Source organism: Balaenoptera physalus (assembly GCF_965194825.1).
Source record: "Balaenoptera physalus genome assembly, chromosome: 1".
Taxonomy (NCBI): Eukaryota; Metazoa; Chordata; class Mammalia; order Artiodactyla; family Balaenopteridae; genus Balaenoptera; species Balaenoptera physalus.
Window position 1 is genome coordinate 87,996,785 of NC_138882.1, and position 26,054 is coordinate 88,022,838.

General features: G+C 39.0%; 1 protein-coding gene across 4 annotated transcripts; it reads right to left on the minus strand.

Moving 5' to 3' along the window:
- Positions 1–3,282: 3,282 nt before the first annotated feature.
- On the minus strand, positions 3,283–22,792 carry PRPF3 (pre-mRNA processing factor 3). Of its 4 annotated transcripts, none has more exons than XM_082474572.1 (16): positions 22,650–22,792; positions 20,460–20,650; positions 19,649–19,779; positions 17,503–17,649; positions 16,071–16,154; positions 15,648–15,868; positions 14,340–14,646; positions 13,498–13,664; positions 12,641–12,720; positions 10,512–10,655; positions 9,157–9,256; positions 8,871–8,984; positions 7,371–7,489; positions 7,018–7,101; positions 5,906–5,967; positions 3,283–3,645 (listed from the first exon to the last, which is right to left on the minus strand). In XM_082474572.1, the coding sequence occupies exons 2-16, from the start codon at positions 20,602–20,604 to the stop codon at positions 3,499–3,501; spliced, it is 2,052 nt and encodes a 683-aa protein (XP_082330698.1). In that variant the 5' UTR covers positions 20,605–20,650; positions 22,650–22,792; the 3' UTR covers positions 3,283–3,498. The 4 variants fall into 4 exon arrangements, with proteins under 4 accessions (XP_082330698.1, XP_082330696.1, XP_082330697.1 ...); XM_082474570.1 differs by having other exon boundaries at positions 5,906–5,997; XM_082474571.1 differs by lacking the exon at positions 22,650–22,792 and adding an exon at positions 21,531–21,844 and having other exon boundaries at positions 5,906–5,997.
- Between the last annotated feature and the right edge of the window lie 3,262 nt (positions 22,793–26,054).

Here is a 26,054-nt window from a genome sequence, read left to right on the forward strand (position 1 = left end):
GAGTTAATGTGTGTAGAGTGCTTAAAGTAGTGCCTGGCTTAGTAAAGGCTTGATGACGTTGATGTCAGCTATTATTTTACTTAAATCTTTCTTAAAATTCATTTCCCTTTGCTTCTGTTAAATATACAATCATTAATCAGATCCCACTAAATGGATCCTTTCTCTGCCCATTGCTAGTTTTCTTACCCCCTTGTGTTTGCCAAAATTCCATTTTTAGCCCTTCTCTCATTTTTCTGCTCATTCTCTCCCAAAGATTAAATTTATCACCTGCATTCAGATTTATTCAAGTTGGATATCCTAGTTATCTTTGATTCTACCCCTTCAACTGGTTATCAAATCTTGTAGACTTCTACCTATATATTTCTTGCATGAATTCCCTTTTCATTCCCCTTGCCCTCTACCTAGATTATCATCACCTTTCTAATCTATATATCAACAGCATCACGATCAGCTTCCTAGTATATCTCTTCAGCTTATATACATTACCAGACTAATCTCCTAGTTTTCCTCTACTCAAAAAACAAACCCAAAAAACTTCTTCCTTGTTATGTACCAAGTTAAGTAAAAGCCCTAACTTTTAAGACCCTCCACAATGGTTCCAATCTAACTTCCCAGTATTATCTCAAATGCCTTTCCTCCAAGGTTCCTTGGGCTCCAAACTGTTCCTTTTCCTTAAATGTATCCTGTAATTTTCTATTTATAATTAATTCTGCCTAAAATATCCTCTTCTATTACCAAAATTCTACCTATCTTTCAAGAACTATCTTAAATTGCCTCTTCCAGGCAAACTTCCCTGATCATTCCAACTGGATCGAATCTCTCTTTTGAACAGTAGCATTTTCTGCCCTGAATAAAATTACATGTATCTTAACTACAGAATATTGCATTGAATAACATGCAAAAGCACCCTGATTGCTAAACAGTGTTAGTTATGACTGAATTGTCTTATCCAAAAATAATTATTTGGTACCTATATTACAATGATATTGCCATTGTTCAAGATATTTCTGGAAATTCATCAAGGTAAGCCACATATAGGAAGGAAAAAATCAGTCCAGTAACTTTATATTTGCATTTTTTAACAAAGAAAGCTATTATCTACTTTGATCATCTCACTTAATTCTCCATGATAAATTCCAAATGACTTTTAAAGTTCTTTCCAGAACGCTACAGAGCACAAATAACTGCCGTTAACTACAGATATACATATAACTTCAGATTATGAAAGATATTACTAAAGTTCACAATGTATTCTAAGTGATAACAGCATCCCAAGATAGGAACTATTCTGAGTCTAGCATTCATTTGAAAGAACACACGTTCCTACCACCTATTTCACAAATGAAGCAGCATGTGTAGGAACTAAGTTTGGGTTTTAGTCAAACCTGGGTTCAAATTAAACTCCACCACTTACTAGCCATAACCTTGGAGCAAATTACTTACTCACTGTTAACTTCAGATTTCTCACCTCTAAAATCTACTTTCCTCATAAATTTGTTCTGATAAAGGAGGCAATGCTTATCGAGCACAATGCTTAATACAGTACAGGATCAGATAAATTAAAAAACCACCACCACCCTGAAGCACATGGAGTTAAGACTTAAAACAAGGATTAAGTCTCATTATGGGTACAGTAAGCCCCCTACAGACGAACCTTCAAGTTCAGAACTTTCAAAGATGCAAACATGCTCCTGTATGCCAGCTGTTGTACTGTACTACTGTACTTTTCAAGGTACTGTACTGTAAGATTCAAAATGTTTTGTTATGTATTATCTGTGTGAAAAGTATTATAAACCGATTACAGTACAGCAATTGTGTGAGTTGGGTACCTAGGCTTTGTTGGATTTACGAACAAATTGGACTCATGAACGTGCTTTCGGAATGGAACTCATTCTTTTATGTAGGGAACTTACTGAACTTTATAATGAACAAAGACTCCTTTTAGGTCTTCAGCAAACAATACATTTTTGAAGTTGTGTATAAATTATTTACACGCATATTTGTAATAAATCCTTTAATAAAAGCAAAAGCACTTAGTTCTGACAATGAAGTTTTCCCCTGGATTTGTTTAAATCACGAAATATCAATTCTCTAGCTCCTAAGTCTCACAGATATAGGCTTTTTTTAGATTTCTTCCTGCTCTAGGAATTAGTTGTCATCTCTCTGGGTTATAGTTTATCTCTAAAAAAGAGAGGTTGTACAGTTTTTCCGTAAGTCCTTTTGCAGTCCCTTGTCTCTTTCCACCTTTTTTATCCTAGCACTCTCTAATACTGCCTTAAAATTGGAACTCTAACTAGGGCCTGAAACAGTAACTTTTTAATTCTTAAAAATTATATTTATTTTTGGCCATGCCACGTGGCATGGGGGATCTTAGTTCCCCAGCCAACGATCCAAACCGTGCCCCCTGCATTGGGAGCATGGAGTCTTAATCACTGGACCACCAGGGAGGTCCCCACATTTTTTTTAAAGGGGTTAATTTGATAACATAGAATGTTTTAACTTCTGGTCAAGTATTCATTCTGACACTACTTCCTAGTAAACTCCAATTAGCAGGGAGGAACTCTAATGGCTCCTATGTTCAATCCGTTCTCAATACATCCTCAACAGGCAACATGAAATGGAAGGATATTTATGGTAAGAATTTTGGACTTCTATGGATACTTATTCTGACCCAAATACTCCTAAAACCAATCCAGAAACATTAAATGCTTAAACAGAACTGCATCTTGTCAGATTCTTGGGGGCGGGTGGGAAAAAGAAATTACACATTGTCTTTTAGAAAAGGATTGGTTTCTTTAATTAGTAAAGAGAAGAAATAGGCTAAATTCCCAAATCCTATTCCCTTTTACAAACTGACCCATAACATCCTCTTTGGACTCTCCTTCTGTGTCCATTTCACCCACGACACACATTCTCATATATTCACCCATATGAGGAACTAATTTCCTGTTAAGACTACTCAGCCAAGACCAGAAGTAATCTGTCAACCTCATGACTATCCACTGAAGGTTAAGAGATGGAAATTCCCTCTCCCCTATCCACTTAATACCTTTTCCTTCTTCACTCTGCTCCAGGAAAACGGTATTTATCATTCTTGCTCTAAGATGAGGTCAGAAATTTCCATTATCCAATCATCCATCCATTCGTTCATCCATTTATATATACATAAATACCAATGACAAAATTTTCTTTTTCCACAGCAATTGCTAGAAGTCTGGAGAAAAGATCACCTGAAGACCCAAACTCCAATACCTTTGAACGTGTGAAAAATATCATACCGACTTTAAAAATAACTCTTTAATCATATTCACATAAGGGGAATAAAGGGCAGCACCAGGCTGTCTGGGGAAGGAAGCAAGGTGTTCTCCCTTTGTCCCAATGTCAGCCTGGCACAGTTCTGAGATCACACACACAAGTAGGGCTGGGTTTGGAAGTAGAATAAGGGAGAGGACTGAAGAGACAAAGGCAAGAAGGGAGAGGCAAGGGCTTGCAGTAGTCTCAGTCGGTGGACTCCAACACAGATTCACTCAGCGCAAGGTCCCAGTAGTGCTCAGCCCCATGCTTTTTGAAATGCTCCCGAGCCATGTTCTCTGTAGGGCACTGTTTGAACTTCATCTCCCCAAAGCTCCGGTCTTTGGCTGTACCCTGGGAAAGAGACAAAATTTTTAATAAAAACACTGCAACTTCTAATTTAAATCAGATATAATATTCCTTTATAAAGCCTAATAACATCTGTGTAGCAATGTGCCTACCTGAACATAATTTTATGGTAAAAACAATTCTAGGGACTTCCCTGGTGGTCCGTGGGTAAGACTCCATGCTCCCAATGCAGGGGGCCCGCGTTCGATCCCTGGTCAGGGAACTAGATCCCGCATGCATGCCGCAACTAAGAAGCCCGCATGCCGCAACTAAGAAGCCCACATGCTGCAACTAAAGATCCCGCATGCCTCAAATAAAAGATCCCGAGTGACGCAACTAAGACCTGGTGCAGCCTAAATAAATAAATATTAAACAAACAAAACAAAACAAACAATTCTAACCTCCACCCCCTTGGATATTTGCTGAGTTTCCATGACTTTATATGGGTTTGTTTTTTTGACTGAATGGAGGATGAGTTCTGTGCTCTGGTGCCTGGATGGAAGAGTAAGTCAGGAAGGACTAGGGAGGGTGAGATGGGATGAACTTGCCTCCTACCAGGCCTCCAGATTGGGGCATTTAAGGAGAAAGGAGTTAGAGGCTAAAAGGACTCTTTTCACAAGACTTAGTGAGACTGTGTATATAAGCAGGAGGTTCTGGGGCCCAGTGACAAAGAACAATACAGGGGTTCGGGGGAGAGAGGAATAGGAGCCAGGGGGGATAACCTGCAGACAACTACAATAGAAAGATTCAGTACTTAATGGAACCACATTCTCACCAAAGGGACCAGCTGCAATGGCAGTCACAAAGTGCTACCTCAAGAGGTTTCAGGGATCAGATTCCCAAAAGGAGGCTAAAGCACAACTTGGCTTATTTCTGAACCTGAGAAATAATTCCTGAGGACTCTCAGAGATAAATGGAACAGAATTTTAAAGAGATGAAGGGGCTGGGGGATATTAAATATGCAGATGGGGACTTATGAGACAGAGAAACAGTTATTATGGTTATTATTACCTACTTAGTATGCATAAATTGGAGGAATCTGGGGTAAGACAGAAGGATACGTGAAAAACAGTAGCAATTACCTATAGAGTGGTCTTAAAAACTGAGGGAATCGGAAGGGACTATTTCAGTAAGTGCTCGTCTGTGTTGTCAGAATTTATTTTAATGAGCATTCACTACTTTTGTAGTAAAGTACTACTTTTTTTGTTTTCGGGCCGTGCCACATGGCATGTGGGATCTTAGTTCCCCGACCAGGGATCGAACCCGAGCCCCCTGCAGGAAAAGTGCGGAGGCTTAACCGCTGGACTGCCAGGGAAGTCCCAAAGTACTACTTCTATAATAAAGAACTAGTTACTAAATATGAGCACATTTAAAAAATAGAAGATACACACGCGCATGCAACCTAAAAGAATAAAATGAAAACATTAAATCAACACAAAGGTAGAAAATATTTACAATGTATAAAATGTATTTTGGAGTGGGAATAAAAGGATTACTGCAGTACACCAGGATAAGAATATAGTTACTGAGGAAAGAAACTTTTAATGCTTCCTGGAGAAATAGGATGATATTTTACACTTCACAAAGGGTGAATGATCCTTAGTTCACAACTTGGCCTGAACAAGCATATTCACTCATTCATTCATTCTTCAGAATAGTGTGGCTCACTAAGAAAATTTGAGGGATGAAAGAACTGTATAACCATAAAAAAGTTCCATTTTAAGAGTAATTTAGTCACATTTTGCAAAGCATCATTACATAATAATCAAATTAGGTTCTCAAAAAAAAACTGACAATAGGGAGAGAAAATAATATCCACATTTTATAGACAAAGCAACAGTTTTTGACATTAAGTGTCTTGCCCAGTTACACAGCTAGTAAGTGATACTACCCAGACTCCCAACTTTGTATTCTTAAGTCTAGTACTTCTTTCACTACATCCAAAGAAAAATTCTACAATTCATTTCCCTCTTTCCAAGTCTCACATCCATGACTGTGAAATAAATAAATAGAGAATTTGTATTCTTGCCACCAGTTTCCATACTTTTCTCCAGATGGCATAAACTATATACCCATCAATTTAACTAAAATATAATCAGGAAGGATTTGCTGCCAAATACTTAACAATGAATTCCAAAAAGAAATACAAATTACTTAAGGGATTAGTCATTATTTAGTTTTACCATTATATTGCTCCATTTGCATAGTATAAGCAATCAGGAATTAGCTAAAGTTCTGCTTCAGTGTTTAACAAAGGATCACCTACCTCCCAGACTAGTACACATTTGTTGGTTTTCTTCACAGCTTCCTCATCAGATTCCTCATCATCTGGAAAAGACAATATAGCTAAATCTTGCTCTAGACTTAGATGAGACACCAAGATTTAGGTTCTAAACAAACAGTATTCAAGCCTACCCAAATTCTTTTAAATATTATCACCTTTTCTCATGTATTGGGATCAAATGTCTTCTGTTACTCTTTATTTCCCCCCAATTAGACTGAAATCTCCAAACAGGCAGGGACATTAATTAATTCAACAAACATGTATTGAGGACCAATTACGTGTCAAGAGCTGTGACAGGTATTGGGAATAAGGAGATAAATAAAAGAACAATAAAAACTTGTCCTAAGCACTTCAGATGCCAAAATGATAAGAGTCCATTCTCAAGGAGTTTTTAGTCTAATGAAGGAGGACAGATATAATGAATGAAAATATCTTAGGAACACTTGCGAAACAAAATAAAATATAGGTCAATTATAGTAAAAAGTGTACTTTAAGTACAAAAATAGGGAAGAACGAAAAGTATAAAAGGGCCAAAGTTAAGGAAAGTAAGGTTCTCTGCACATGTTAAATGCTAACCCAGGTCTTCAAAGAAGGGAAGAATGAATATTGATGGAAGAATGATGGCCTGGAGGATGTCAAATATATATACAAGATAAACTTGGGCAAAAGAATAAAAGTTTATTTTCTTGAATGAAGCAGAGAGCTTTTTTTGATCTGAAAAATATTTTTTGCTCTCAACCCTTTAAAAAACTTTTTATCAAAAAATCATATAATATAGACAGTGCACATATGAATGCGCAGCTTGCTGAAATTTCACAAACTAAATACACTCATGTAGCCAATATCCAGATTCTGGGCTAACAGGGAAACCAGCTGGTTAGAAAGGCCTTAAAGGACAGGCAGGAGAATAACTAATACTCATGCATATGATCATATAATAAATACTGTATGAATGTCTAGCATGCTTAAAGTCCAAATGGGTCTAAAATTCTTGAACATTATCTGGTATTTGCAAGAGTGTCAGAGAGAGGGAACAGATGAATGGACAGAGTACCATCCCACCTCCCACTTAATCCCCTCTAACCCCCATTCACCATCTCCCTTTGTGTTAGATGTCTGTTCATCCCACTTTATCCGATGCAGCATAAGACGCTTAAATTTCTTCTGGGCCTTGGGGCCTAGAAACAGAGAAGGAGAATTTTGCCAGAGTTGTGGAAGACAATGGGGTAGAAAGAACGTTTGAGTGCATTCAATGCTCAGACATTAATGTGGTAGCTGAAGCAATCCCAGGAACCACATCTTAGGTCCTTCTACTCCAATAAACACAGAAACAGAGGCCCAAGATATTAAACCCAGGTATGGCTCTAAAATACTATCTTTTTCTCCTTTCTTCCCACCATGTTAATCACTTCAAGGCCTAGGGTTGCCTCAATTTTTTCAGACTCACCCCCTTCCACTACTACCACGTTGACATCCTTGTGCAGTACCACCACCCCTGTCAGGTACAGCTGCCCAGCATTGGCCTCAATCTTGAACTTCTTGGCTGGGTTGCTCAAATTTCGAACTCTGGAGAAGGGAAAGTTTAGTTATGGCTTTCATTTTAGCATCAGCAGCTGCCTGAATGGAATGGCAAATAAAAATGGATCCAAAATAGTTTTCTCTCTAAAAACAAAGGCATTTGGAGTAAGCAAATATACTAATGCTTAAAGGTAAAATTGATGAATCCAGAAGTATTTCTACTGTCTTAAACTTCTTCAAAGTCTAGCACTGTACACTTTACAACAAATAGCAGGTAATCAAAATTTACTCTAAGAATGAAGGAGAGATATTTACCATCATCCAAAAATATTTATATGCTAGTTGTTCTTGACAGTATAAAGACCAACAAACTCTTTGCTCTCTAGATGCTTATAATATAAAGTAGTCACAATGCTATGCCTGAAAAACTTCTAGAAGAATATACGAAAAACTGTCAGTGGCAGTTACCCACAGTGAGTGGTCCTAAGGGATCAGAGAATAGGAAGGAGACTTTTTCAGTAAATGTCCTTCTGTATTGTTAGAATGTTTTTCATCTTAGTAAGCATTCACTACTTTTATAATAATGTGCCGTTTTTATAATAAAGAACTAAACATGAGCACATCTAAACAGAAGATACACATGTACTTGACATAAAAGAATAAAATGAAAACATTAAATCAACACAAAAGGTAGAAAATATTTACAACATATAAAGTCCAGGGCTTCCTTAGTGGTGCAGTGGTTAAGAATCCGCCTGCCAATTCAGGGGACATGGGTTCGAGCCCTGGTCCGGGAAGATCCCACATGCCACGAAGCAACTAAGCCCGTGAGCCACAACTACTGAGCCTGAGTGCCTAGAGCCTGTGCTCCACAACAAGAGAAGCCACAACAAGAAGCCTGTGCACTGCAATGAAGAGTAGCCCCCACTCGCCGCAACTAGATAAAGCCCGCGCGCAGCAACGAAGACCCAATGCAGCCAAAAATAAAAACAAATAAATAAATAAATCAAAAATAAATAAATAAATAAATAAATAAAGTCCATTTTGGAGTGGGAATAAAAGGATTACTGCAATACATTAGGATAAGGATATAGTTAACTGAGGAAAAAAACTTTTAATGCTTCCTAAAAAAATAATATTTTATGCTTCATAAAGGATGAATGATCCCTAGTTCACATCTTGGCCTGAATAAGCATATTCGTTCATTCATTCTTCAGAACTAGTATTAGTTCACTAAGACCTCAGAGATAGAAGACTAAGTTTTTAACCCTCACCAATGAAAAAGATCTACTAGCTCTTGATTTACACTAGGGTCGTTAAGAGAGTAGAACTGATATTAGGTATGCTTTACACCAGTGATTCTGCCTCAGTCACTTGGAAAATGTTTTGGTATTTCTAAGGAAAAGGCTGGCCCAGTTTGGACACCTACCTATAAACAGATATGTGTACCCCCTGTGAAATGTCTTCTTTAAGCTTTTTAATTTTCTTGACCTTTCTCTGTTCTGCTGTAAGTTTTCGGGCAGCGTTGGCCTCTTCATGCGCTCTGTCGTGACAGGAAGGACATCCACAAGTGAGAAAGGCATTGAAGATCAGAGGCAGGGCTGAGGGAAAGAGAGAGCAACGGAGAACTCTCCCCTCCCTCCAAATATGGATCCCCCAGAAGAGTCTGGGAAAGGTACTTGCCCTGGGTTTCCACCCAATCCCATGGCACTTACTTCTGTCTTTTTGCCATCTGAGCTCTGACATGGGCTTCTACCTTCGTGGGGTCTTGAACAGCTTCTGTTCCTAATACTCGCATCAAATTTGAAATTCTCACTGCAGTGAAGAGATGATAAAAATCAATCTCCTAAGTCATTACTCCAGCTGGGATAACCTGTCAATCTCTTCTCTACTAATTCATATCATTCACCTATTTCAAATCTCTGCTCAAAACTCACTTCCTCCAAATACTCTTACCTTGAAAGCCCATCCAATTAATTCAGCATTTGAGGGAGGTCACATAATTAATCTAAATAATTGGTATGCGTTTATTCACATTGTTTGAAAATTTATGAAAGACAAGGAACTTAATTTCTTTGGCATTTTTCACTCTTATCATAGCATTTAGTGAAAGATCCTATACATAACAGTGCTCACTCAAAATATTACTAACTGATAATGGAAACTACAGGAGTGAGGTTTTTGAAACTGCATTTTCATTTTTCAAACATTTAAGAATTATGTACGTAACAACTCTATGCAAATACGCCAACTACTATCTTCATGAATTTCAAGCCTATTATTCTTCCAGGAATATAGGAATGTTTTATGGTCAATATTAGTTTTTTTTTTTTTAATATAAACCATTTATTATTAAACAGTTTTGAATGAAATCATAAATGAGTTGTGAATGAGTAAAGGAATGAGATATACTATCTGCCTTGAAATGGCCCTGAAATGATCATTTAGCTGTAAACTATCCACGGACCCTGCTCTTATTTCCCAGTCAGTCCCACCTTCTTGTTTTTGAAAGGCGCCCTCCCCCTCGTCAGTCAAGTAGGAGCATTTGTGAGCACTGACCTCCACCCCACCTTCTCATCCAGGAACCCCAAACAAAAGGAGAAGCAGTTTGGGTTTTTCTTTGACAGCCTAAGCACCCACCTCTAAAATCTCACTAATTTATTTGAAATGAGCCTGAGTTACAGGATAATTCAGTACATAGATTCTCACTGAGACTAAAAACATTTTTCTTTTTTTTTTTTTTTTAAACAGTAAACAGTCTTGTTTATTGCAAATAATCTTAGCCAATAAATGTTATTTATGCTCCATTTAAGAATAAAGATGTTAATCTGAGATCACAAAACGATCTTTTTGTTAAAGCTAAAAGCAATTCTGCTTTAATTAGTTGCAAATGCAAATATTACCCAACTTCTTTCTCCTTCTTTGATAGTTGTATAGAAATAAAACGAAATATAACCAATGAATGATTCTGAGAAACAAAAAGCACCCATATAGAGAGAGATGCTAAAGTTCCTCTAGAATGACAGAGATAAACTTGTCACCCTTTCTTCCCTGCCTCTAAGATATGTACCTTTGGGTTCTGGAGGAGGCATCAGGCCTAGCCTGACTTTCTCTTGTAGCTCCTTCTGTGCTTCCCTCCTTGTTTGCCTTCGAAGTTTCTTCTGTTCCTTCTTGGTCAGATATACCCCCAGAGTAACTGGTGTGTCATTGTCGACTGTCAGGCAGAGAAATGAATGTACCAAAGTAATAAGCATATTAGAGGGATATAGGTGAATATTAATCACATTAAAAGGAACTTTACAGCAACATGGATTGACCTAGAGATTGTCATAATGAGTGAAATAAGTCAGACAGAGAAAGACAAACATATGATATCGCTTATATGTGGAATCTGAAAAAAGGGTACAAATGAACTTATCTACAAAACAGAAACAGAGTTACGGATGTAGAAAACAGACTTATGGTTACCACGGGGTAAGGGGGAAGGGATAAATTGGAAGACTGGGATTGACATATACACACTACTAATAAGGACCTACTTACTGTATAGCACAGGGAACTCTACTCAATACTCTGTAATGGCCTATATGGGAAAATAATCTAAAAAATAGTGGATATCTGTATATGTGTAGCTGATTAACTTTGCTGTACGCCTGAAACTAACACAACATTGTAAATCAACTATACTCCAATTAAGATTAAAAAAAAAAAAAAAGAAAAAGAAAGGACCTCTAGTTTGTTTTTAGTTAATTTTAGGTTGTGATAATGGTATTATGGTTGTCTTTAAAAAGCATTCTTTGGGGGCTTCCCTGGTGGCGCAGTGGTTGGGAATCTGCCTGCCAATGCAGGGGACACGGGTTCGAGCCCTGGTCTGGGAAGATTCCCACATGCCGCGGAGCAACTAAGCCCGTGAGCCGCAACTACTGAGCCTGCGCATCTGGAACCTGTGCTCCGCAACAGGAGAGGCCGCGACAGTGAGGCCCACGCACCGCGATTAAGAGTGGTCCCCACTCGCCGCAACTGGAGAAAGCCCTCGCACAGAAACGAAGACCCAACACAGCCAAAAATAAATAAATAAATAAATAAATAAATTTATATTAAAAAAAAAGCATTCTTATCTTTCATGAGTAATGTTCTAACTTGTTTTTCTTTAAGCAGTTGAACCCTTTTATAAACTGAAATGTGGCAAATATAGAAAACAAAATTAGAGCTGCTCCGGCTGCTCTGTGTGAGGATTTGGGGTAGGTGGTGGGTATCCAGAATTCCATTTGGATCCTACTTATTGAACCTCAACGTGCCTATGGAATACAATTTGAAAACCACTGGCCAACATTATGAAATTTATAATTTAAGAGTCATAGAGATTGGGAAAAAATCTTCTGAGCTCCCAAAGCAGATTTACTCAATTTGTTAAAACAAACAAAATCCCCCACTTTCTTCTAATGATTCACGCTGATGACAGCTAAGTACATTCTGATTAAGTATAATTCAATAATTATTATCCTTTTATTATCACAGGGTCTCAATCTACTTTTCTGAACTTATTAGAGATACTGGCAAGCAAATTTACTGAGTAAATTTACTAACTGAGTAAAAGCTAACCTCCTCTATTCATCTCAAATTTGATGAAAATGTTAAAATCTTCTGTGATTGCTTAAGAAGGAATATCAGTTAGTATTATCTCTACATATGAGGAAATTCTTTATTATAAGTGATCTACCCAAGGGATTTAGCTAGTTCACAGCCACAACTAAAACCCATCTCTTCTGACTAAGCCAACAGACTTTCACTACAAAAATGATAAAGAGAAAGGCTGAAGAAAAAGAAGATTGAAGAAGGCCAGGAGTTCAGTGGTGGTGTACTAGACTGGAGTTGGGAGTCAACACTATGGCAAAAGCCCAATTTGTAATATACATCAGTGAGGCCATCTATAGATTAGACCTCAATCCTCTACAGCTGCACTGTCCAATACTGTAGCCACTAGCTACATGTACTATTTCAATTTAAATTAAAATTGAATAAAATTAAAAATTCAGTCCCTCAGCTGTATTAATGCAACTTGGTTTTCAAGTTCTCAATAGTCATGTGTGCACAGCAGCTATAGTATAGACAGCCCAGATAGAGAACATGCCCATTATCACATACATTTCTATTGGCTAATACTTCTCTAGAGCTTTGATTGAGTAATCTCTACATTACCTGGAGGGTTGAGCTGGGCTGGATGTTCAACAAGATTTGTGATTCCAAAATAATCTTCTCTCTTGGGATTTTCCTCTGTACTAAAATTGGAGGAAGAAGGGAAAATAGGATATGTGGGTAGAGATGATTCCAAGACAGAGGGAATCTCAGAAACACGATGAAAAAATCCACTCTCCATAATGCATTCTAGAATTTTTTAAAGTATTTGCATGTCTATAATATGTAATATATTACATATAATTTTCAAGATGAGAGAACGGTCCCACTAAGGTTGGATGCACTCTCTACACCAGTCATTGTCAACCTTTTTTTTCTACCCTAACACCCCTGATGGACACCATATTCTCTCATTAGTAACAATAATTCGCTGGGACAGCGGTTGACAAAGGAAGCATAAGGAAAGGCTGAGACAGTCTCCTAAAGCCATGTATCAGAATAATGGAGCAGATATGATTGAAGCTTCTCAAATGTTTCTTATATGCTTTATTTATCATTCTCTCCCCCATCAACTAAGAATCCTTGCTCTATTCTAGGACTGGATCTTTAAGAAATGTAAACACCTATTATAAGTAGCAAAAGAAGGTAATTCAAATATGGTAAAAACAAATAACAATGTATAACAAAGCAAGAAGAAATTTTACAGATTATTTGTATAGATTATTTAGACTATATGTGCCCAATCCTCCTACATTAACCCAAAAAACTAAAACAACCCATACAACATATTCTTTACAAATATATGAGCTTGTATATGGTTATCTATCTTCCTTGGATTTAAAATTTTTACTTAATGCACAAGTACCATCTTTCCCATTAAAACTCTAGCCTTATTAAAAGGTATTAACCAACAAACTCACAGGTCAAAGCCATTGGGGATGATATAAGAGTCCCACCACTCAATTTCAGGGATATCACCTTCCTTCAACTCCTTCTTAGGAGCAATGAGGGCCAGCCTAGTTGAAGTATGAATGCCTGTTTTTCGAGCTGCTTGTGAGATCTCTGCCTGCAGCTTCTCCAGTTGAGCCTAAAGACAAGACAAGAAGATAAATTGAAGTCAAAGAAAATAGGGAAGTAGTAGAATCCCAAACTTTAAAACACTCCTTTGTTGAACTCTTTACATCTAATGCAACAAATTCATACTTTCTGAAAGCTTAGAAAAAGGAGGTGTTCTTTACTTTATCCTTTACTTGGTTGATTTACATACATTTCACCCTCATCACTAGCCCTTTACCCCACAGTGCCTGCCTGCAGCAAATATGCAGAAATGGAATTTTATGGAAAACCTCATTCTGAGAGGATGAAAACAAGAAGGTAAAAGTCATCACATATACAGTCAATTAAACTATCCAAGTGTGTGGACTGTCTGCCGTAAATTTTAACACCAGACTAGCTTTCATCAGTTGCCCTGAGGGTTCTCAACGGTTTCCCTCCACTGACCGTTGTATGTGGAGAATTTTCAAATTCAATTTTATTTCTACCTAAGTAGAATGAAAGTAATTGAGAAGACAAATCAGCTAAAAATCAAGTATTCCAGGAAAAAATATAGTATTTAAAAAATTACTCATTGCTTTACTACTTGTTTATCTAATTGCCAAAAACATAGAGAACTGAGTTGACGGTTATTTCAGGACTATATTCAATTTCCTTTGTCACCTTCCTAACTTCTTCAAAATTCTTGATTATATTCTAAGCCAGATACCTTTGTCCGTAATCGCTGGGCAATCTTTTCAAATTTGCCCTTGTCGTGGAATTTAAAAGTGCGTCTCTGGCGCTGGGAAGGGGCAATTGAGACTCGGGGGTCAAAAAAGGTATTAGACTCCATGTCTTCTGATGGCTTTTCTTTTAGCTGTTGCTTGAATTGTTCCCTCTTCACAGCCCGAATATTGGCCTTCAGAGTAGGCATACGGTGTGTCAGCTCAATTTCCTTGCCGGTTGCATCTACAGTTCGACCTTGTTCATCAAGAATCAGTGGTGTAGGTTTAGTTTGATCTTTTAACTCCACCTTCCTGAAAAATAGCCCACAAAGGAATAAATCCCATTTGGAACAATAAGTCAAGCAAAAAAAAAAACAAGCAGAAAATAAAAAACAGGACTTCCCTGGTGGCGCAGTGATTAAGAATCAGCCTGCCAATGCAGGGGACACGGGTTCAATCCCTGGTCCAGGAAGATCCCACGTGCTGTGGAGCAACTAAGCCCATGTGCCACGACTACTGAGCCTGTGCTCTAGAGTCTGCGAGGCCCAACTGCTAAGCCCACGTGCCTATGCTCAACAAGAAAAGCCACCACAATGAGAAGCCCGCACAGCGTGATGAAGAGTAGCCCCCGCTCGCCACAACTACAGAAAGCTCACGCACAGCAACGAAGACCCAACGCAGCCCAAAATAAATAAAATTAAAAAAAAAAAAAAAAAAAAAAGAAAGGAAAAATCAAAACCCAACAAAGACAACTAGGTTACAAAATTCTAAGGAACATAAACTCATCAGTGAATAATAACATCTTGATTGAAACTATCAAACTGGACAGTTGAGTATAGAGTACAATCAGATGAAATGAACTTATAAATTACAATGGTAAGAAGTTGGAATCATATCTTCCTTTACTCCTTAATTCTTGAGTCAGACAGGGGATGGCAAACCAATTAAGGTGCTAAAAATGAAGTCTATCACCTTTACCCAGTTGTAGAGAGCTCTCAGATCTGGTCTCACTCGATGTGGTTTAATGGATATAGTTCTGACTTATGAACCAGGAAACCTGACTCTATTCCTACCTCCAATATTAGAGGAATAATCTTAACTTCATTTCTACCAATTGTAAAAAGAAGATAATTAAACTCTGCAACAAGGTAACCAAGAGAATAAATTCAATTGGTATTTATTGAGTATATGTAAGAAATATGAAACTGTCTAAGAAATTATTTAAGTTCCTTGCAAGAAGAGGATCAATAACATTCAAAGGTATTTATTGCTTCTCAAGCTTGAGAAACGAGTTCCATGAAACAGATACTCACGGGGGAGCAATGCCCATAGCATGGAGATTGGCCAGGCCCACCATGTTGGCATTGCCGATGAGCCCTGGCTTCAGTGCCAGCTGGGCTTGTATGCGGGCTTGTAGTTCAGCTGCTTTCCTTGCCTTCTCAATGGCATCATTCATGAAAGTGGCGGCCTGGGAGGGCTGAATAGTGTTGCCAATTGGAAGTCGCTCTGGTTGGGAGGAAGAAGGAGTCTTTGGCTGTGAGACAGAGAAAAAGAAATCAGAATCAGAAAAATTAGACAAGCAGACAGATCTCCCCCGGCCCCCCCACCCCACAGAGTGGTAGACTGTGGTAAACTGGGGGTGGAACATGCAGTCATCTTCTGGACTCTCATTTGAGTGGGTGGCAAGAAATTCTGTGCTAAAGATTCTTATTTTCAGAGAAATCTGGTTACAATACCTGAGGCGTAGGGGGACTAATGAAACTTAGTTGTTTTTTCCTTTCCTCGATTTGCCGTGTTGCTGCCTCCATCATCTGTTTGATCTGCTCTCAGTGGGGGAAAAAGTTGAAAAACAGTTAACATCTCTTTTTTATTGCTCTCATACAGGTTCCTAAACTCAAAGGGCTTTCAGGTTTAGAGAACAAAAAATTTTGAATGACCCCATCACATTCTGCTTGTACCACAGGCTAGAAAGTGTAATAAAGATAAGCCTACACAGCTGAGCACTGGAATTTTTCAACCTATCTTCCCAAGGCAGGATTGGCATGTTAAGTATTGATAGTAACACAGCTTGCTAATTAAGACTCTGGAGTCAGGGAAACTTGAGTTTGAATCTTAACTCTGCCATTTAATGCTTGTGTGACCTTGAACATGGTATTTAATTTCTAAACCTCCAAGTGTCTAAAAGGGGTAAAAATGGTACCTACCTTACAGGGCAACTGTGAACATTTAAAAAATGCATGCAAAACTGACAGAACCCATAAACATTATTACACTTAAAAAAAAAAAAAAATCACACTATTGGTCCCTGAATTCCTAGTTTGGGTAACGGGAGACAACAATGTAAAGACTTACTTCCTAATCTCTGTAAATCCCTTCCTCTGCCCTAAAGAAGTTCAGAATAATAAGCTTTGAGGACATGATCAAATAACTCTTCTTGAATTTTCCAAAAGAGTCCTGTGTCAAGGCGCTTCAAGATATTTTAAAAAATTTATTTTTAACATTTTTTTGAATAGGTGGTATATTTACATAGTTTAAAATGCAAAAAAGTACAAAAGGGTATACTGTGAATTCTTGACCCCATTTTCTGTAAAAAAACATCACCATCAGTTTCTTTCCTTTCAGAAATATCATACATAATATGCAAATCCACCCATCCATCCATATATATGTATATATTCTACTTCTTCTGTAACAAGTTTTAAGTGGTACAAGAAATATTTACTAATTATGTGGTATCAAAATTTTTTAACAGTGCCCATTTTAAATGCACAGATAATTCCTATTAAAAACATACAAAGTGAACTCAAAATTATTTAAGTGGATTATATCTTTTCTGTGTTATAGTATTTGGAAATTCTTCTCTGCCATCATGTTGAGTTCTAGTCATTTCAATAATTCTCTTACTGACACAGTGAGGTAGATACTTGGGCAAATGATGTATGTAACACACCTTCCCTGCCACATAATAGGTGCTCAGTAAATGCTATTTCAATAGCCTTCAACTGGAATACTCCTGGTTAAACCAAAAAATGATGAAACATAAAGCAGGACATAAAATTTTCCCAATGCTAACAATTAATTCAAATTAAGGTCACGAGAAATCTGGACCCATCCATCTCTTACTTCTTCAACTCTCAAAAGCACCGCTTCCAGTTCTTAATTACTAACCTGGAGCTTAGTCAGCATGCCAGGACTCTCTGAGGGAGGCCCAGGGATTACTTCTGGCTCCTCTTCCACCTCCTCAAAACGGGGTATCCGTCGCTTTTTTACTCCTGATGATTCCTTGGAGATCTCAGAGTCATCACCAAACACTTCCTAAGGGAACCCAAGATGAAAGAAGAGTTGTATCCCTGCCCATGGGAGAAGGGAAGAATAATCCTAGTCCTTATCAGCATTTTGTGGCTTTTCCCAGAGTCTTCTAGACCCTCTACCAAATGGACCATCTCACCCATCTCAACTTCATTATTCTCCTACTCCAGTCAAACAAATTTCATCCCATGTTCTTATAAATGTTCCCATCCCAAGGTCTTTGCAAATCTTACTGCCCACATTTGTAATGATCTCCCTTAACTTTTCCCCCAGTCCAAATCCTGCCTAAAACTCACCTCCTCCAGGAAGTTTTTCTCATTAATAATCTCATCCCACTCTGATCAAACTGTTGTTTCACATCCTTTTAGCGCTTAAGAGCTTGGTTCATACTAAGTAAAATTACACTGCTGATATTCTGTTTGCCAAGTGTTAAGTCTTTCAATGTTAGTACGTACTTTCTCCCAACTAGTGTCTAAGCTCTTCCAGGACAGGGGCTTTCTCTCTTTTTCAGTATTCCCCAATAACACTTTGTTCTCATCAAACAATGGGAACTCAAATATGTTGACTAATTTGCAAGGTGAACTTAACAGGACCAAGAGTGGCCAACTGGAAGGGACAATGGGAAAAAGCAAATGTACACACCGGTGGTAGGCTTTGGGTGACATCCCCTCTTCACTAGGAGGGCTCGTGTTTTGCAAGGACATATCCTCGGCCAGGGGCGAGCGCTTCCTGGAACTCCTACAGTTCAAGAAAAAGGACTCTCCCATAATATATTGTGTGGGGTGGGGACTGAATGGACCAAAATGGGACCCGAATCCCAAGGCTATCTAGATACCTCCTTCAAGAAACCACTTTTATTAATCCCACCCAATGTAGTCACTTTATTCACAGCAGGCCCTCAGCACTTATACAGTAGCACGCCCTATCAAAACATAATCTTCACTCTACAGATCTGTGTATACTATGGATCAAGCATTCCCCCTTAAATGTAACAAAATTCAACGAAAGTCTGAAACTCTATAGTCAACCCTAAAATTTACATGAAACTGCTACTCAGATTTTATAATTTGTGACTGTATTTTGTTGTGCCCTCCCATCCCCCAACCCTTAAACTGCAAATTCCTTTAAGGCAAGGACTATCTTGCATTCCTCTGATAACCCTACAAAACTCTAAACACAAAAAGCACACAAATCTCTATTTCTCTTGGTTCCACAGCCTGGCCAGGGACCAAGCAGACACTGCTTATTCATTCTTGTGCCTCAGGAAAAACAAAAGGATAGCCAGGATATCAAAAGCACTTTGGAAGGTTTGATGGGAGTCACAGAAAAGATTTTTTTTTTAAGAGACAGACAGAGAAAAGAGATAGATCAGCTACTTGACACTGCTAATATTGAAAGAGGCCATGACCAATCAGCAACTATAGGATAAAAAGTGAAGGAGGTAAGGGAGGTAATGATGGTCCCTTTAAGTATCCCACTCATGGGGCCAGATGACTGGCAATATGCTATGTGGAAAACAGTAGGCTCTCAAGACACACAGGAAAAAATCAATTGCTGTTAGGTGTCCCATCTACAAGCCCATTGCAGAGTAATATCTCTAAAGGACCAACAATGAGGTCTATGGCTCAGGTAGCAGTGACGTCACATTCTGAAGCAATCTATTAGGTCTCAAGTAAATCAAAGCGTAAAATCTTAGAGCAATCAATTTATTAAAAAAAAAAGAGAGAGACTTAGGGAAACATGAGAACCAAAACTCCTAACTGTATATGAAAAAGGACAAAGCTACCTACTGTTTCCTTGGAACGTTTCAACCCATGAACTTAGGTAGTTCATCACCATAAGATGGTGATAATACATGTTCACCCCCTCTACTTCAATGTCTAAGTACCTCTCTTAAATATTAGGTATTCTAATAGTGGATATTAAAGTGTGAGCCAGGTAAGCTCAGCAACTTTGTTACCATTCAAAACACTCCAAGCTCCTCATATAGTTAACTGTAACCTACCTTTAGCTCTCGTTTTCTGCTCCTGTCACTGCTGGACTTGGAATGCCTAGAGCTTCGGCCTTCCTCCACAGCCTCAAACAGTTTGTCCACAAATCGGAGAGTAGAATCATCAAGAAAAGGTTTCAGATGGTCTGGCAAGAGAAAAAGAGGTGGTAAGGTTGAAAAGGTAAAAGTACTTAGTCCAATACTAGGCATACAACAGATGCCAACACTGGAATTTTATCCCTAAGAGGGAGGGAAATGCTTTCTTAAGTTCTTTGTAGGATTCTCATACATTCTCTTACACTGAATAACCTTGCCCCATGAGATAAAAATAGTTATAATTTTTTGGCATAGGAAGTAGCATAGCCAGAGCAACCTGTTTAGGTTGAGCATCAAAGTTTAAGATGAATAACCACTCTAACTTTTCCCAAACAGCAGTTGGAGGAGACTACCTTAACAAAATCTGCCTCCCTCAACTTTTTTCATGTATTTTATAGAGACTGCTATATGTTTAGGTGTCGATCTGAATCTGAATATACCCATCTGACTTTAGTATATTTCCTAAGTAAATATAATTTAGGTAACTCAGTGCAGTGGTCAAAGGAAATCCGTCTGAGATTCAAAATATGTCACAAATAGTATAAAAAATAAAAAATAAGAGAAAAAGCAATATTAATTATTTAGGCTATTTCCATTATAATGCAAGAGAAAATAAACTGTGGCCTGACATTTTCTTAGACACTCCCAACAGAGAGAATTTTGGGGAAGTTCAAAGCAGTATTTGGGGCCATCCTACATGTTAAGCCAGAAGTTTCAGAAAGGTACATACCAGCTGCCTTCTTCTTGTCCATGCCCTTCCCCACACAGTTCAGTGCTGCTGTGACCACTGTGGGCTCTGAGAAACCCAGTACCCTCTTCACTGTCTTCTCTATCCATGGTTTCAGCTCATCCAGCTCCCTCTTAGACAGTGCCATTCTTCAGGAAAAGGAGGATAGCTCAAAATAGGATTCAATACTGCACCTAAAAAGAAACCAGTAAAGAGTTAAGTTAGAGGACAGGAGAAGACTAAAATGATCCCAGGCAACAGTTAGTATATCAGGAATGCCTTCCCCACCTCTATTCTCAATCCTAGGCAAGTTCCTCTACTTCATTTCAAGCCAAATACTTTCCCTACAACTCATACTTCAAAACAGAAAAGAACTACATTCTGTTTGATTTTTAACCCTAACTCAGTAAGTATCAGTGGATCAGTGAAACCTGTGGAATAAACAAACAAACCTTGGGAATAACCTAGTCTGAGAAATGAGTCCTAGCTTCTTTTTTGATTCTGTCATATTCAACAAGGACTGGCAAGCATATAACATTAAATCAAGACTGAAAGAGCCCACTCAGAGCCCAGCCGTTCTATTCTTCCTACTTCTGGGCAAGCATTCCTTAACCCAGGCCTTCTTTTAAGGGACACAAATAAGAGAGGGCTTATCCAGGTCAGTCATCCTATATTAAAACTCATAATCCTTAAGACTGTTCTATCACATTTCTCTGTACTCATATTCATCCCAGTGGGAATTCTGTACCTAGATACTTTTCTCTCATGTTCTACAGGGTCTCTGTCATAACTAATCCCTCAGTTCAGAAAAGATTACCCTCGTTTTGGATGTACTCTCTCTTTTTTCACCTTTATTCTTCTACTTTTTAGCTTAATAGAGAAAACACCATCATAAAAGACTCTCTACAACAATCTTAATTTGTTGTTTAATATAAGTTAGTACAGTTCTTAAATTTTATTCATGTTTACATTTTTATCTCCTACTTAAATCTCAAAACTCTTCATGAGCATACAGAATATTTTTATTTCCCTGATTTTCTCCATATTGCCTAAAAGTCAATAAACTAGACTGACCTCAATTCCAAGCTAACCTCCTCCCAGCAGCGCCACACATCAGGGTCCGATCTGGGATTCAATCTGTTAAGATGTTTTAAGACATCCTTTCTCTTATAAGGTACAGTCTGATTATCGTCTACATTTTTGGCAGCTTTATCCTCTATTAGAACTGTTGCTAAATAGTGTATTTAATTTTGGTATAACCATATGAAGCTAGTGGATTAAAGTCATGAAACTAGGAGTGAAAGATTTTGTGCCTCAGTGACATGTTATATGAATACAGTGGCTCTATTTACCCATCATGAGATAGCAGTAGAGCCTATCAATCTCAACATGTGCATTGCTCAAAAGCATATTCAGACACCACAGAGAATTAAGAGCTCACACCGAGCTCTCCCATTTACCAGCCTTCTGACAAGTAATTCCTCTCAGACTGGGTTCATTCATCTTACAAAATGAGGACGACTGCCATTCCTATATGGCACTTAATTCATTCAATAGCTATTTATTGCATAACTAATTCTATCAGATGAAATGTGTGCCCAAGCACCATACGAACAAATGTACTCAACTTCAACCCATTCCTCCATAAGATAACGTGCAAACTAAACAGCCAGTGGCCAAAATAAAAGTTCCAAACGGTAACTAGCTTTGTCACTAATCAAATATTCAACAATAACTGCGTGGGGCGGGGTTGGGGTGGGGTGTGGTTATGGTGTGGAAGGAGAGGAAGGCAGCATTCTGCCTCTGCCTCAGCTCTCTGAATGAGCTGGTAGCAGGTTCTAATCTTCTGAAGGACTTCTTTACTCTGTGCTCTCCTTTGCTACAAGTCCAATTTCCTCCCTGAAACCCCCATTCTTCTCTTTTTGCTCTTTCCGTCTCTGACCCGCCCCCAACCCAGCCTCGTTCTACCCCAACTCCTCATCTCAGAGGTAGTCTCCTCAGCTCGTCCCTTTCCCGCCCCCGCCCTTCTCCTCTCAACAATCTCATTCCAACCCGTTCACCCACAGAACCTTGTTCTTTTCTCAGCTTCCTTTCCACTGAACCTTCCCGCCTCTGTCCTCCCCTTGGATTGAACCCTAGCCCCAGTCACTAGGACGCGAGGATACCCTCTCTGGGCCCGGGGCCACTACTCACCTCACAAACTTCAGCCCCTGAGACGGAGCCCGAACGTTACACCGGAACCGGAAACCTTCTGACCGCCCTATGGCCTGCCGTCGCTACCGCCACTGCCGCCGCCACGCCGCGGTCCCACAGCACGTGACGCGGGAGGGCGGGGCCGCCAATTCGCGCAGCCGTAGTGGGTACTTTCCCGGCGGCGGAGCGCCTGCGTGGCGGCGCCCTAAAGTTTTCCGCTTGCGAGTTCCTTGCCTCCTTCGGTTTCCCCAGGTAAATCTGTTAACTAGGTTATTGCAAAGTTAATGTTCCCTGAAGCATAAATTGGGCTGCTTGTAGGATTCCTAGTGTGGAGAATAAGTGCGCTAAGGTCATGCTAGAACTAAAAACGGGGCTTCTGCGTTTGGGCTAAACCTGGACTTTGTGGTAGAAAGTAAACCCTGCGAGAGTCGTGATCACTAGCATTAGCCGCCCCCCGCCCCCTCCTTAGCCTTTTTCCCTAACTTCGCAGTGGTGCCAGAGATCACCCAGAAAGAAAACGAGTGTAGGAGGACTCTGAAGATAGTAGCCCACCCCTCCTCTACTGTTTTTTCTTCCATTCATTCACGCAACAAATAACTACCGAGTGTCTATTGCTATGTGTCAGGCATCCACTGAGATTCAGTATTACTTAATGATTAAGCAAGAGCACGAGTTTTAAAGCCAAAGTGTCTGTATTTGTATTCCAGCTCTCCCACTCATTAGCTGCGACATTAGGCAAGTTACTTAAGCCCTCTTTCCTCACTTGTAAAAAAAAAAATCCACCTCATAGCGTTGCTGTGAAGACAAGAGTGACAGTGCTTCTCACAGAGTTCAATAAAGCTACTTGGTATATAATAATATATCCAGTTGGTTACATAAACGTATAGTAGACATCCTAAACTTACATGATGAAAACTAAGCTTCTGATTCTAACCACCACCATCCCCAAAAACCAGCTCCCAACACAGTCTTCCTCATCTCAGTTAATGGCAACCATATTCTTACAGTTGATGACAAATTGAAATTATAATGGAGTAACCACAGTTCAGGTATACAAAAATGGAGTTGGGAGGCCATTGAGGATCTGGTCTCAGACACAATTCTGCCCCACTGAGAACTTGAACTTTCTTTGAACTGTACAGAACCCAAGGACACCACTGGTCATATTCAGAACAACACATGCCACTGCAACCTTATGGTCTCAAGGTCTCCCCTTGTAACTGTGCAACCAATTCGGACCCCAACCAACCCTTATTTAACAAGCACCCTTGGGAATTTCCTGGCGGTCCAGTGATTATGACTTGGCGCTTTCACTGCCAGGGCCTGGGTTCAGAACTAAGATTGTGTAAGCCGTGTGGTGCAGCCAAAAAAAAAACCCCCCAAAAACAAGCACCCTTACTTCTTGCCAGCTCCAATTATAATTCTTGGTAAAGAACTCATGTAACTAACTGTAACCTTGTGGTTTTTGCCTTTATAAGCCTCCCCCATTTTGTAGTCTGGTGGAACACATTTCAAGTGCTTCTTGAACATGTGTCTCCCTCAGTAAGACCCTGTATAAAACTAAACTCACAACTCTCATGTTGTGCATTTTTCTTTCAGTTGAGAGTTATGCAGGCCAATAATCTCAGTTATCCTCAACCCCTCTTTTTCTCCAGCCAATCAGCAAGTTCCATTGGCCCTACTTTCAGAATATATACAGAAACCATCTGCTTCTCACCACCCTACACTACTATCACCTTTATGCTTGGATTATTTCAGTAGTCTTACTGCTTTCTCTTGCTTCCACCTTGTCCTCACTTAGTCTAGTTTCATCACAGTAGCCATCATCATGTTAACACATCAGAAAGGTTATATCACTTCCCTGCTCAAAACTATCCACTGGCTTTACATAGCACTCAGAGCAAAATGCCCTACAAGATCTGCCCCACTCCATTATCTCTGTGATCTCACCTACTACTCTTTCCTTCACTCATTCACCTCCAGGATCTTACCCCTTGTTGTTCCTTGAACATGGCAAGCATAATTTCACCTCAAGGCCTTTGCACTTGTTGCTTTCTGCCTGAATTGCTCTTCATCCAGATATATGCATGGTTTGCTCCCTCACTCCTTCAGATTTTTATTCAAAATTAACCTCAGAGAAGTCTTCCCCAACCACCCTATTTAATTCCGAAGTCTGCTTGGCACAGTTAACTATCCCATTTTTTTTTTCCTTTTTTCTTTTTCCATAGTACTTATCACCACTTATGGTACTAGTACTAGGTAATTTTATTATATTTATTGCTTATCATCTGACTCCCTCTGCTAGAATGTCAACTCCATAAAGGCAGGAATCATTGTTCATTGATATATCTTAAATGCCTACAATACCACCTGGCACAATTAAATATTTGTTGAATTAAAGTACAGATCTTTTTTAGCAGTGGATCTTACAGGCCTCAGAACCTGCTGAAGTCTGGTGTCCTAAAGAATGGAAATTCCTAGGAATTCCCTGGCAGTCCATGGTTAACACTCCATGCTTCCACTGCATGGGGCGCAGTTTCGATCCCGGGTCCAGGAACTGAGACCAGGGAACTGAGATCCTGCATGCCACAAGATGCAGCCAAAAAAAAAAAAAAAAAATGAATATGGGGGAGATGCTTGGCGACTACATAAATGTCATGTTTCTCATCAAATTTTCACCTTCTAATTTTAGCATTCATTGATGATCTTGCCTGAAATAATAATGTGATTGCAAAAAAAAAAAAAAAAAAAGAATGGAAATTCCTTACAGACAGGAATTGTGTTACATTGTATCTCCAGGACCTAGGATAGTGCCAGGCATAGTAAGGGCTCAATGTTTTTCTCATTCTATCAATAAGCCTGTATTTTTCCCTTTCTTCACAATGAGGCTTTAAACCTACTTTAAATGCCCTTTTAACCAGTGTTTCTGAAAAGCATTGTGTGTGGGTGAAGTATAGTTTGGAAAAAGCATGCCCAACAATTGACACAATTTTATACATGGAAAATTCAAAAAAAAGTGTTATTTCCAGATTACAAATGACAGGAATGAAAATTCTAAGACGTTTTCTTAGATAGTAGGTTCACTGGAAAATGCAGTTATTCTCTAGGGAGGTTATTAGAATTTCCCAGGGAGCACCAGATTTTTGTATTTAAAATCTGGTTTTTAATAAGCTTGAGAAGTATGTACCAAAATCTACCTTCCCTGATGGTGCAGCATGAAACAATGAATAAATCCTGGCTTTGAGTAGCAAACTGAGGGTGCTTCTTGCTCAACTAATTCATGCCTCAGTTTCCTCATTGTATCTACAGCACCTAAAACCAATGTCTCACGTAAGTAGTCACTCCAGAAAGTCTGTTGAATGGGTTAATGAGTTCCAACTCTGCAGAGTTATAAATTTAGTTTCA

Excerpts from the sequence above, each read along its gene's own strand:
- PRPF3 (XM_082474570.1), bottom strand. The coding sequence starts at position 20,604 with ATGGCACTGTCTAAGAGGGAGCTGGATGAGCTGAAACCATGGATAGAG. Across the intron at positions 14,647-15,647 it reads GCTATGGGCATTGCTCCCCC|GAAGGTGGAGTTAAAAGATC; the intron begins GTGAGTATCTGT and ends GCTATTTTTCAG. Across the intron at positions 10,656-12,640 it reads AGCCCAGCTCAACCCTCCAG|TCGACAATGACACACCAGTT; the intron begins GTAATGTAGAGA and ends TCTGCCTGACAG.